A 12,620-nucleotide genomic window follows, 5' to 3' on the forward strand; every position below is an offset into this window, starting at 1 on the left:
CACAGAGCTCGTGGAAATACAAAGCGAGTCAAGACAAACATAAAAAAAGTGCCATACCGTTTTGCCGTTATTCGCAATAATTATCGAGGTTTCATAATCACAGCAGTCTGACGAGGGATGATTAGCGATCAGCGTCGCAACCGCTTGAACCACAGTGCGGCCCAGTCGATCCAGCAACTGTTGGCGGTATGCGGCGAGACGTAGGAACGACGACGACGATAAAACGACGATAAAACAAAACGAATAACGCGGCACGTTGTTCCTCCTCTCGTCGCGCAACAGTTGCTAGATTGATTGGACCGCGCTGTGGCTCGAGCGGCTGCAACGCTTCTCCAGTCATCCATGTCGACTCCTCGCCCACTCCTCAGATTTCTGCCATTAATAACTATAAATATATAATTATCGTGAATATCGCGAAACGGTACAGGACTTTTATGTTTGCCTTAACCCGCTCTGTGTCTCCGCTCGAGCTCCGAGTAAAAATTGTTCTCTGTATATACAGGGTGTCCGGGAGACGGTTTTGGAAACGAAAAATCGTGAAGATTACTCAGATCAGACTGATCAGAGAAGAAAAGTCAAGTACGGTTTTTGCAAAACCGTTATTAAATTATTAATGGTTGAAAATGATTACATCTAAAAACTTGTTTAATTGATAACTTGAAAATTTGCTTACTTATTCGCAAAATGGTAAAGGTTCTTCAGAATGACTTAATCTACAATTATATTATAGGCTATTGTATCTAGCGATGGATATGAATATAGATTGGACTATAAGCCCCGAATCTTGAATCTGTCGCTAGGCGCGATCACTTGCCAACTATTGCGATTTTTGCAAAATGATACTTGACTTTTCTTCCTAGTTTGATCTGATTAATCCTCACAATTTTTCGTTTCCAAAAGATCTCGGATACTCTGCATATAGCTCTCGCAGATTTATTCAAATTGCTGATATCGCTGATATCAGTACACCGTGACACATTCGCAGCGATAGAGCGGTCTCGGAAAATTTATCACGCTGACTACCACAAGAATCGTGGATCGTCCTTGGTTATCCTCGAACCGCATCTTTCGACGGCGCAATGGAGAAGAATCTTTTCTCAGAATATAACGTTCTCAAGAGCGTCCGGTGAAATATAAAGAATTGCGAAGGGAAGCAGGAAGTATTATATCGAGAATCAATTGCCGAGATATGTGAGAGAGGGAGAACAAAATTCTGGTTTTGAAAAGTTAAGTTTCGGTTAAATCTTCCCCCTCCCTTCGGAAATAATATTGGGTGAATGCAAAAGTTCGTGCGGAGTTTCAATAGATGGAGTTATAAGCGTCGTAAAGTGTTGTCATTAATACTTCCATCTACATATTGTATAACGTTGGAAAGGTGACGTCTTCAGCTGTTATTAAAAAAAAATCATTTGTTTTCATACAAACTGCTTCGAGAAATATCACTTTAAAAATGAGTATCGATAAGGTGCATTTACGGCATGTTATGCTTTACGAGTTTCGGAAGGGAATAAACGTTGCCGCAGCCGTAAAAAACATTCAGGATGTTTATCAAGATGAAGCACCAGCTAAACGAACTGTGGAAAAATGGTTTGCTAAATTTCGGCGCGGAGAATTTAACCTTGAAGACGAGCCACGCTCTGGTCGACCTTCTGACATTGATGACGATGTTTTGCGTACTTTAGTGCTCAATAATCCGCGAATTTCAACAGAAGAAGTTGCTACAGCACTAAACGTTGACCGATCAACCGCTTTTCGGCGTTTAAAAAAGATGGGATTCGATTTGAAGCTCGATATATGGGTGCCCCATTTGCTGACCGAGAACAAAATCAAGCGAATTTCTGCAGCCGTTTCTTTACTCGGGCGGCTCAATAACGAGTCGTTTTTGGATCGACTAGTGACGGGCGATGAGAAATGGGTCCTCTACAACAATGTTCAGCGCAAACGGACATGGAAACAATCAGGTGAGCATGGTGACGCAATGCCAAAGGCCAGTTTGCAGCCGATGAAGGTGATGCTCTCTGTTTGGTGGGATTGCAAGGGCATAATCTATTTCGAGCTTCTCCCCGCTGGCGAAACGATTGATTCGGACAAGTACTGTCGCCAATTAACCAATCTGAATCGAGAAATAAAAGAGAAACGTCCGATTTTGTCAAATCGCAAGGGAGTCGTCTTTCATCACGACAACGCCAGACCACACGTTTCGAAAAAGACGCTGCGCAAACTGAAGAGCCTGAAATGGGATGTCTTAACGCATCCATCGTATTCTCCTGATATCGCACCATCTGACTATCACTTGTTCCGGTCATTGCAAAATTATTTAAATGGAAAAAACTTTGACTCTTTGGAGGCCTTAAAAAACGGCGTCTCTTCGTTCTTCGAATCTAAACCGCGCAGTTTTTATGATCGAGGTATCCGTATGCTGCCAGAACGTTGGGAAAAGATTATAGAAAACGATGGAGAATATATCATTGATTGAATAAAGATTTTTGTTTGCCTAATCACTGTGTGACTTTTACTCACAAACTCCGCACGAACTTTTGCACTCACCCAATATTTACGAATGAGTTCAATAACGTACATAAAATCGCGGAAAAAATCGTATCGGATCGTATCGAAATATTAAAAGAGCGAACCTATAAAACTTCTTTCCGCAACGTTTCAATTAAAAAGCTTCTTAAGGATTATTGTTCTCCTGCCTGGATTTACTCTTTCAAATATTACCCACAGGAGGCACTTCCAAAGTCTGCAGCGCGAAGCCGCGATTAAAAGGCTACGGTATATTATCGTCACGCACGCACTCGCTACCAGTAAGTTACTTAAGGCATATACGTTGCAATATATTCCGCATATTAATGATGTGATTATATACAATACTACGCCCGTCCTTACGTCTTGCGTGCCTTACTTATTCGCACGTACGTTAGACGACTCTTAACACTATCAGTGCGCTCGTATCATAGCGGAAATCAGGAATGTTAAATCAGGAATGTAAATAATCAGGTAAAAAAACGCTGTGCCGTTATAAAACATGCAGGAAATGGTAGCGGAAGTTGGAATAAATTAACAATTTAATCTTTCTATCGGGAACGTATACAGGCAAAAAGGTTCGAAGGGAAGCGGAAAACTCGAGCAACCATGTTCGAGTTTTTCAACATCCCGACCGAAATATATTTCGGAGACGCTCTCAGTGTGAGCAACTGTGAGCTCACTGAGAGCGTCAACGCATTGCTGTCTCAGACAAGCACCGCAAGCACAACTTGGCAAGATTTAAGGGAGATTCTCTCGGTCTCCAAGCGAGGAGAGAACACGACGAGCTCTTCCATCCCCGTTTCTCTTTCCACCCTGCATCACGGCGCTCAGAGGCGCGCATCGTCGGAAGTATACATACGGTCGGGAGATTCGAACCGCAACACACGTCCAGCTTCTGCGCAGCTTCTGCGCAGCTTGGCGCAGCTTGGCGCAGCTTGGCGCAGCTTGGCGCAGCTTGGCGCAGGAGAGCACGCGTTTCGAGCCATTACGAAACGCCGATGCCGATTCGTAAGAGCGGCGGGAACGCCGCGTGTGAAAATGCGGCCGAATCGCGCCTTGCGCTTTTCTATTCGCTTTTCAGCGTCGCGATGAAAGGGTATACCCACAGCACGAGCACGTGGTAACATGTTCGCGCAAGAGCCGCACATGGGCTGCAACGGAAGTCAGACACGGAGACCGGGGAGAGTCGCGACTCGCTATCAGCTACCACTCGGCGGGTTCGATGAAAAGTACGATCTAACGACGTCGTGATACGCGACGGAGCGGGTTCGAAGCGTACATACGTTCTCGTGCATTTTCTAATCGTCGAAGCCACACACAACAGGGTTGCACCAATGGGCGGCAAGTGGCACGAGGCAATCAACTGATCGAATGAAAAGGTGTAAAAACCCGAGGTCTGTCCGTCTGTCTCCCACTCCTCCAGCGACCTACGGCTTAGGAGACTAATCGGTGCACATACGATACGAACGTCACACATCTTCTTTTTAAACGTTGACAAGCGACGTCCCCGCCAGTAGTGACTGAACCTTGGATCATTTTTGAACAGCGCCATGAACGCTTCCGCCTTTTGCACCTGGTAAATCAATCGCGGCACTTTTTGCCACTTTCATCGATCATCGATTGCCGATTGTTCGCGCGATTTGTTCGATTCGCGGCTTCGATTCGTCGTGTCTGCATGTCAATCAACATAGCCACGATGATCCCCGCCACGTCAAGCTAGCCAACGACGATTGAAGCTGTGAAGCGCGCAAACGCTGCTCCAGACGCTGTGCCTCGCAATTTATTGCCATTGTTGTTTATTGTAGCCATACTGTGTGTGTGTGGAGTTGTACTCTGTGCTTATTGTATAGTCGGTGATTATGCTACGACGTGAAAATCGAAGCGACGTGAGAAACGAGCGAATCTCGCGATCACATCGATTAGTGGGTCAGCGTTACCCTTCGTGTTTCGCAACTTCAATTTTCGCGATCGAACGGACGACCGCTGTGATCGGAACGGTCTAATGTTTCCTAATGATAACTCTTTAATGATAATTCGTCAATAGTCAATTATTCGATAATAATGACGTAATAGCGCTTTACCGCTTCGTAATTGATAATAATTCACTCGCACCGTGGATGTTCGCCGAGGATATCGCGAAATATTCGCAGAAATTTTAACAGTGTGTCTTTCATCTCGTTACTTTACGTAATTGAGTTACGTGTATTCAAAAATTTTAATAATTCATACGCATATATGCATATGAGCGGTGACGTTCACATTATGTGCATCAGGCTTCTATTATTATATCTTAATGCCGGCGATTATCGAATTATTTGCTTCCTAGAACTATTTATAATTCACTATTATTATTATTAAGCTGTCTGATCTGTGAATCTATCGCGAATCGCTACATCTATGCGTACTATAAATTATTCATTGGTATTTAAGCAAAAAAACATGTAACGCAATATCGTGTTTGTGAAGTGGGAGAGAGGAGGAAAGAGAAATCCATCTTACATCACATACGTGATATAATTTACCGTACCTAGTCGTGTCTATTGTAATCGTACATAGCGACAAATAATTGTATGATCAACATAATTGCGACAAAAATGATCGTGAATAACGACGGTATAATTCTCAATATTATAAATATAGTTGGTATCATATATTTAACATGTGCCAAGTTGAATTTACGTCCGGCTAATGCTTCATTTTTTGACTACTTTTGTGATACTTCATTGCTTTCATTCGCGACTTTCATTCTTGTAGGTGTTCGGTAAAAATAGTGCAAGAGCACTTGGTAAAATTATTTCTAATCAGTAAGTAAGAGATGAGGAGGGGCCTTTGCAAGTAACTCACCCATAATTCCGATATGAGTGACATAACATTTTCTCTCTCTCTCTCTCTCTCTCTCTCTCTCTCTCTCTCTCTCTCTCTCTCTCTCATCTATCTCTCTTTCACTCTCAACGTGTTAATTAAATATTATACAATCAGAGATACGTATTATACGTAGTAGATACGAATGAATGGGCTCATATCGTTGCCTCGTAATGACAAATTACATTTCGTGATGTTCATTCAGCGTGTCATAATTTCCTTTAAAAACCTTTAATTACGGACCAAACACTATGTTTGGTACTATGTATGGCGATAGTGCTCGTCGCGTTACAAGTTAAACGTGACGTATGATTTGCCCTAATTTTGCAAGCGCAAATTTTGCGTTCCGCTGAGCGTGCAATTAATCCGCGCATTTGCCGAACGTGTAATTAGCCTGCGTTCTATTTTCTCGTTCTTTTCTCGGTGCACTCACACGGATACTCGATACTCGAAACGTGTCGCGAAATGTGAGAAGAAATTTCACTCGAACGAGCTTTTGAACCGCACACATAGACGCGGGAATTAAATGTCGAGAAACGCGCCAAGCGTCTCGCATCGAGTATTAACGCGCGTGCAGCGAAAGCCATCCTTTCCCCTTCTCATTCTTTTTCATTTCGATTTTACATAATCTTTCTTCTCCTACTCTCTCCTTTTCAGTCTCGTCGTTATTCGCTCTCTCCCGTGGCATTATGCAACGAATACGAGCGACGAAAACATCGAATACGTAACAATACAGTTTCGAATACAGCTTCGTTCGCCTTTCCAATCGGAAGCACTAATTTATTCCCCGTGCGTATCACCTTTAAATTTATAACCTTGTGTCGCTCTTTTGTCATGTGTTTTTACGTCACCGCCCGTCAATGCCATCAAGTATCCTTCGCGTTGTTTACAAATCTCTCGTTGTTTTTGCCTGATCACTTTGAAATTACCATGCGCGGATGCGCCTACGACTCTGCACACTTGAGGCTCGACTGATCTTCACTCTTGCCAATTTGAAATTAGTATATATATTAATTAATATACATATTATACATATTATTATATTAATGTTTGTTTTTACTCCGTACATCGAGTAATCTTCAAAGACGACAAAACAAGTACAATATAATGCAACTTCAGCAAAAACTCTGCCTTAACACAGCGCTCGACAAGCATCTGTCACGCAAAAATCTGTTTACCAGATAGATTTTAGACCTTGAGTGAACAATAATTTATTTTTTGAAAGAATTGGACTTGGAATTGAGCCATCAGAAATTACAGGAAAGAAGATGGACGAAATTTCGTTACGATCATTTAACCGCTTCTCGTTGATTTCAAGTCATTCAAATATAATGTATATATATATATATATATTTGTATATATATATATATATATATATTCCAAATCCAAATCCAATTCTTTCAAAAAATAAATTATTGTTCACTCAAGGTCTAAAATCTATCTGGTAAACAGATTCTTGCATGACAGATGCTTGTCGAGCGCTATGTGAAGACAGAGTTTTTGCTGAATTGCATCATACTTGTTTTGTCGTCTTTGAAAATTACTCGATGTATGGAGTAAAAACAAATTAATATTACATGACGTCATTGTTATATAATATAAATTTGCATCTCTCAGGAGCGGCAAACTGTTAAGCAACTGATCGCAATCGCGGATATTTTTAATAATAATATCCCAATAAAATCATATTTGCATTATTCCTTCTAAGAAAAGTGATAATATGTATGTGACGCTAAAGTATACCGGAATAGAATCATGTAATATGATATCGACGTAATCGGACACTAATCGTCGAAACATATTCTTGTAATTTCCTAATAATTTCACATTTCCTAGTAATGTACCAGAAAAGTTGCGTACATTTTTGCTTCCACACAAAATTATGAGAGAAACACATGTCAGGTGGATTAATATGTTTTACGGAAAAATAACATAATCATTCAAAAGTATAAATAATCCTAGCTATTATTGATTAGTCTTTTCACACAGGTATCACTCAAAATGCGAAATTTCGCAATTTCCGCAATTTTTATTCTTCTCCTTTTTGATACGAGTCGAACATTTTTGTCCGATATAATAACACGATACAGTAACAACTTATAATATATCTATTCTGCGTAGTCTTCGAAAAAGGAACAAAGGAAACATGATAGATACAACCCAATTTTCTTTTCGTTTAATTATTTGCTTCAAACTGCAAAATGTATAAATAGCCGTCAAAATTTCGGGATCACTCCGGGTTGAACCTTCTATATTTCTAACTCGAAGAAATAGTATATTTATTAATTTTTTAAACAAGAAAAGGGTATCCCACGACATTTCTTCACATATCGTCTCATCAACAGTTTAGTTAATGTGCTAAAGACATGAATTAACTTCATCTGGCCGAGCCAGCATGTGTTTTTTTTTGCAAATTTCGAACACGCAATCTTACATTTCCGACTGACGGACAGGCGAGCTCGTTTCTCCACCATTGTAAACATCGCGTAAATAATGCTAGTCGCGTAACTATTTATTAAAATGTCACGAGTTACCGTACGTGACAGTTTCTATCAATGACACGGGTCCATTGTTGCTAATAATACGACGCAATAATTCTCATTGCTTGCCATCAATAAGCAATGGATTAAGATACACTGCGCATATCAAGGAACTCGCTGCCAGCAGCGACGACATTTCCAAAGGTCGATTTAACTTTTTTAGTTAAACATATTAATTATTCAATTGCTAACTAATGCCATCTGTGGTATTTTCAGCGTCATCAGCGCGCTAATTGCGGTGACCTTTGCTGTAATACGTGAGTATCGTTACGACCGATCACTAACACAAAATATCACTGTGTTATGCTTCACATAAATCTTTTCTACCGCGACACGTAACATTCGATTACGCGCAATCCTATTAACTAAACGTGTCGTTTATGATGACAATTATGTTCGCATTAATTTTACCTCCTTACCAAGTGTAATGTATGCAATCGTTTTCAAGATCGTTTATACAACAATAATATTCCAAATGTGCAAACACTAGATTACGAACGGTTTTTCTGTTCTCTGTTCTCTGTTCTCGATATGATACGCAGCGTTTAATATAGCAAAGAAAAAATTAATTATTTACATGTGGACTGTTAACGTAATCTATTTTTCTTCGATGTTGTGGACGCATATATATGTCTTACAAATTCCTTCGATTTGTACTCTCGACACAAACGCACATTTTATATTCATTTTATATTCTTTTACTATATATTTTTATATATAATATGTGTAATAAACGAAATTGCACTCGTCCATGTCGCGGTTTCCGATTCGTTGAAAAATAATTTTTTCCTTCATTAGCACACCAGCACAAATTATATTACGTTGTCATTAGTCGTTCAGTTTCCGAGTATTTCGTCACACAAAACAGATTACGTATATGTACAAACACATATTTTACATATGTATACACATATATTTTATAAAAGAAAAAAAACAATTCTTGATATACCTTCTGTTTAAGAACTGAAATCGAGCAATAAAACACAATAATACTGTTTGTAACAAAAAACACGTTCGTCGCACACGCATACAGCACAAGTCGCACAAGCAGGACACGTGATGTTAGCGATACGAACGAGAATTTCACGGTTCTTTGAAACAGTTCCAGTAAAGAAAAATTTAGGACGTAGCACGTAGTTTAGTAATCTGTATTGAAATTAAATCTTCTCGAGCGTGACTGTCGTCTCGCTTACTTTTATTGGATGTACAATCCTAGCTTGACGGTCTTGAACTCGCAATAACTGTTGATCTCAAGGCTTGTCCGTGCGTGACTCTGCATGTTACGGTACACTTGAGAATACCTAAACGTGACTTATTAGTTCTTCACCAGTAACACCAGTGTGGCAGCGAAAGTCTTACCAGTCGAACAGTTTTTTGCACTTTACCGTCTTCCCGATCTCCTCGTCGTCATAATATTCAACACCATTTGTCTTATCGATACAAGATAAAAATGTGATGTCCTTGCTCAATGACTCATGAGACATTAATTAATGATGCTTCTCTCGCATCGCGAGAATAAGAGCTTCGGCAAACACGATCGCGATACACTGACAAAATAATATTCGAAATATCCGATTGTTAACTTCGGATATTTTTCTCGGTCGAGTGAGTAATCTATTTCTTCATCGAGTCATCGATCAATTGTGGTATATTTGTGTAATTACTCTATAAAATCACCTGAAAATGCTTACTTAAAATTAATTAATCTCGCTTAATTAGCGTTCTTGCGCTTTTTACAGCACCGTACATAAAGGTATGCAATCGGAATGATCCTGAAATAAATAAGTGTATTGCCAATTCGATCGAACACTTACGAGAGAAGCTAGCCACGGGGATTCCGGAACTGGACGTTCCAGCGATCGAACCATTCAGGTTGGATAACTTACGCTTGTTAAGAGGCCCGAGTAGCGCGAGTCTCGATTTGAACCTCACAGATATACAGGTTGGTAAATTAAGGCCTGTATCAGCAGTTGAAACTTGTCTCATGTGTGATACTTAGATTCGAATTTAGCCTTTTTAAGGCTATATTGTTACTGATGTATGCACGTTTAGTTGCACGTTCGATTTCTCGTTTTAAATTCGAACATTGTCGACGAAATGCAACACGAACATTACTGTGAATAAACATTGACATGTTATTTTTTAATAGCAAAATGCATTCCTGTAATTATATTCTTCATCATTTTCGGATTGAATACCATAACGCTTATAAGATAAAATCAGAATAAAACAAGTAAGAAATGTCTTAACAAATATATCAAATTTCTTAAGAAAATATTAAAAATATTGTCAAAGCATGTCCCATATCTAATCGCACACACACACGTTATAATTTTCTTTTTCGTTAGATACTAATTTTTGCAACTTTACTTAAAACGATTCATCATGTAAATATTTTTCGGTATTGACAGATTTCAATTAAATGTTAATATTACACTGGAGGAAATATTTGAGATTAACAATGAAATTAAATTTCTATATACGTACGTGTCCAGACGTGTCTCATACATTGGTATTTTTTTCTTACTTCATGTGAAGCAAGTAACGAGTATTAATATAAATATAATAGTTACATCGATTCTCATAACGTTCGGCGAGAAAATCCGCGCTCATCGCCTCATGTATCATGTCAGCTAATTTGTTAACAATACATACACCTCTTAATGAAACATTCGGCGAACAGGTGAGAGGACCGTCCATGTTCGAGGTTCATAATTTAAAAACCGATGTAAACAAACTAGTCTTCACATACGACCTCACTTTCAAGAAGCTGGAATTCAAGGGAAAATATTCAGTAAACGCGCGAATATTGTTGCTTCAGTTGGACGGAGTTGGGAATCTCACCGGATACTTCGGTAAGTTGCGCCGCTCTTACCTGTAAATCTCCGTCGCTTCTCTTTAGGACAGCGAAATGAAGAAAACTCAAATTTATTTTATCTGTCGTATGCCTTTTACAGACAACTACTCCGGTAACGTGATTATGAAAGCTAAAAAGGTCCGCAGAGATAACAATATTTACTTGCATTTCGACAAGATGAAATTCAACATCAAGATAAGCAAAGCCTTCTTCGAACTTGATAATTTGTTTAATGGCGATAAAGTTCTTGGTACGTACATATCTTTAGATTTATATTTTCTCTCTATACGATATAAATCTGCATATTTCTCTTCTCTCTCTCTCTCTCTCTCTCTCCCTCTCTCTCTCCCTCCCTCTCTCTCTCTCTCTCTCTCTCTCTCTCTCTCTCTCTCTCTCTCTCTCTCTATCTCTGTCTCATATAATTGTAGATGCAATGAATTCATTTTTCTCAAACTAGGAGACGCAACCAACCAACTTTTGAACGAAAACAACGATGTGATTCTGCAAGAGATAGTTCCCTTATTGAAAAATTCCCTGGAGAAACTCTTCACGGACATCGCCAACAAAATCACCCAAACCTTCACATATGAAGAACTGTTTCCGAATAATTAGCCACCATCGATCCTTAAACGTGGATCAATCGGGCTGAATTGTTTACGCGTTGATTCTTGAGCAATGATAATCGCCGACTTTATATGTCGACAAGTTGAACGCATTTTTACAAATTGTTCTGTTTTCATTCTTCGTTTGTATTATAATATTTACGTAGGGCGTGTATTTGTAGTCTATAAGAGTATTCACCGAGAGTCCAACCGTTTTTACTCGAATGCACTCGAACTATCGCGATCATGTTTGACGTGAAGCAAAAATTTTCTTTCTCCTCGGGCGACTATCAGACTATTTGTTTCAGCAAGATCGACCATTACGTTGGATTACATAAATACTACTGTGATAAAAAAATAAGGTGAATTTTTTCATTTAAACTTCGCGGGTACTATAAAATCATGAAATTATTTTTCGGTGGGTTGGTAGCACTGTCTTTGACATCTATGCAGAGTTTCATGTCAATATATTCAATTGCTGCGGAGCTATACGTGTTTTTGTAAACATACAAAAGTGAGTTTTTCGATTTTTACTATGTCTGATTTTGTTGAGCAAAGAATTTGCATTAAATGTTGTTTGCGGAATGAATATTCTGCCGCGGAAACGTTGAGGATGTTGCAGAAGGCCTTTGGTGATAAGGCTATGTCGCAGAAAAATGTTTACAAGTGGTAGAAAGACTTGAAAACCGCGCCAAAGTCGCTCAAAAATCAAGCTCATGTTGACAAGTTTTCTTCGATTATCGCGGTGTTGTGCATTATGAATTTCTTCCGCCAGGCCAAACTGTTACCAAGGTATATTATTTGAGTGTTATGCGTCGTTTGCGCGAAGCTATTCGCCTCAAGAGACCAGAATTATGGACAGACAATTCTTGGTTTTTGCACCACGATAACGCACCGTCCCACACCTTGCATTGGTTCTTCGAGCACATTTCGGCAAAAATTCGAGCCACATCGTTCCACGACCAACGTATTCGCCTGATTTAGCACCGTGCGACTTCTGGCTGTTCAACAAACTCAAAAGACCGCTCCGGGGTCACACCGTTTCGACTCGATTGAGGAGATAAAAGCCGAATCGAAGAAAGTATTGCAGGCCATCCCGGAAAAAGACTTCTCTGACTGTTTCGATGATTGGAAAAAACGTTGGCATAAGTGCATTGTGTGTCGGACGGGGAGTACTTTGAAGGCGATGAAATCGGTTTGGAAGAATAAATAAAGATCTTTCATTTTAT

The 12,620-nt window shown here is 39.6% G+C and overlaps 1 protein-coding gene across 2 annotated transcripts; it reads left to right on the top strand.

The window, feature by feature from the left end:
• Positions 1-3,639: 3,639 nt before the first annotated feature.
• Positions 3,640-12,404, top strand: LOC105182645 (protein takeout). Of its 2 annotated transcripts, none has more exons than XM_025304485.1 (6): positions 3,640-3,758; positions 8,149-8,189; positions 9,672-9,874; positions 10,616-10,787; positions 10,890-11,039; positions 11,247-12,404. In XM_025304485.1, the coding sequence occupies exons 1-6, from the start codon at positions 3,655-3,657 to the stop codon at positions 11,399-11,401; spliced, it is 825 nt and encodes a 274-aa protein (XP_025160270.1). In that variant the 5' UTR covers positions 3,640-3,654; the 3' UTR covers positions 11,402-12,404. The 2 variants fall into 2 exon arrangements, with proteins under 2 accessions (XP_025160270.1, XP_011138541.1); XM_011140239.3 differs by lacking the exon at positions 3,640-3,758 and adding an exon at positions 3,790-4,105.
• Positions 12,405-12,620: the final 216 nt, after the last annotated feature.

This window comes from Harpegnathos saltator, unplaced genomic scaffold, assembly GCF_003227715.2.
Source record: "Harpegnathos saltator strain DR-91 unplaced genomic scaffold, Hsal_v8.6 scaffold61, whole genome shotgun sequence".
Lineage (NCBI taxonomy): Eukaryota > Metazoa > Arthropoda > Insecta > Hymenoptera > Formicidae > Harpegnathos > Harpegnathos saltator.

Coding starts and splice junctions, on each gene's coding strand:
- LOC105182645 (XM_025304485.1), top strand. CDS start 3,655: ATGTTCGCGCAAGAGCCGCACATGGGCTGCAACGGAAGTCAGACACGG. Junction 9,875..10,615: donor TGAACCTCACAGATATACAG/GTTGGTAAATTA, acceptor TTCGGCGAACAG/GTGAGAGGACCGTCCATGTT. Junction 11,040..11,246: donor TAATGGCGATAAAGTTCTTG/GTACGTACATAT, acceptor TTCTCAAACTAG/GAGACGCAACCAACCAACTT.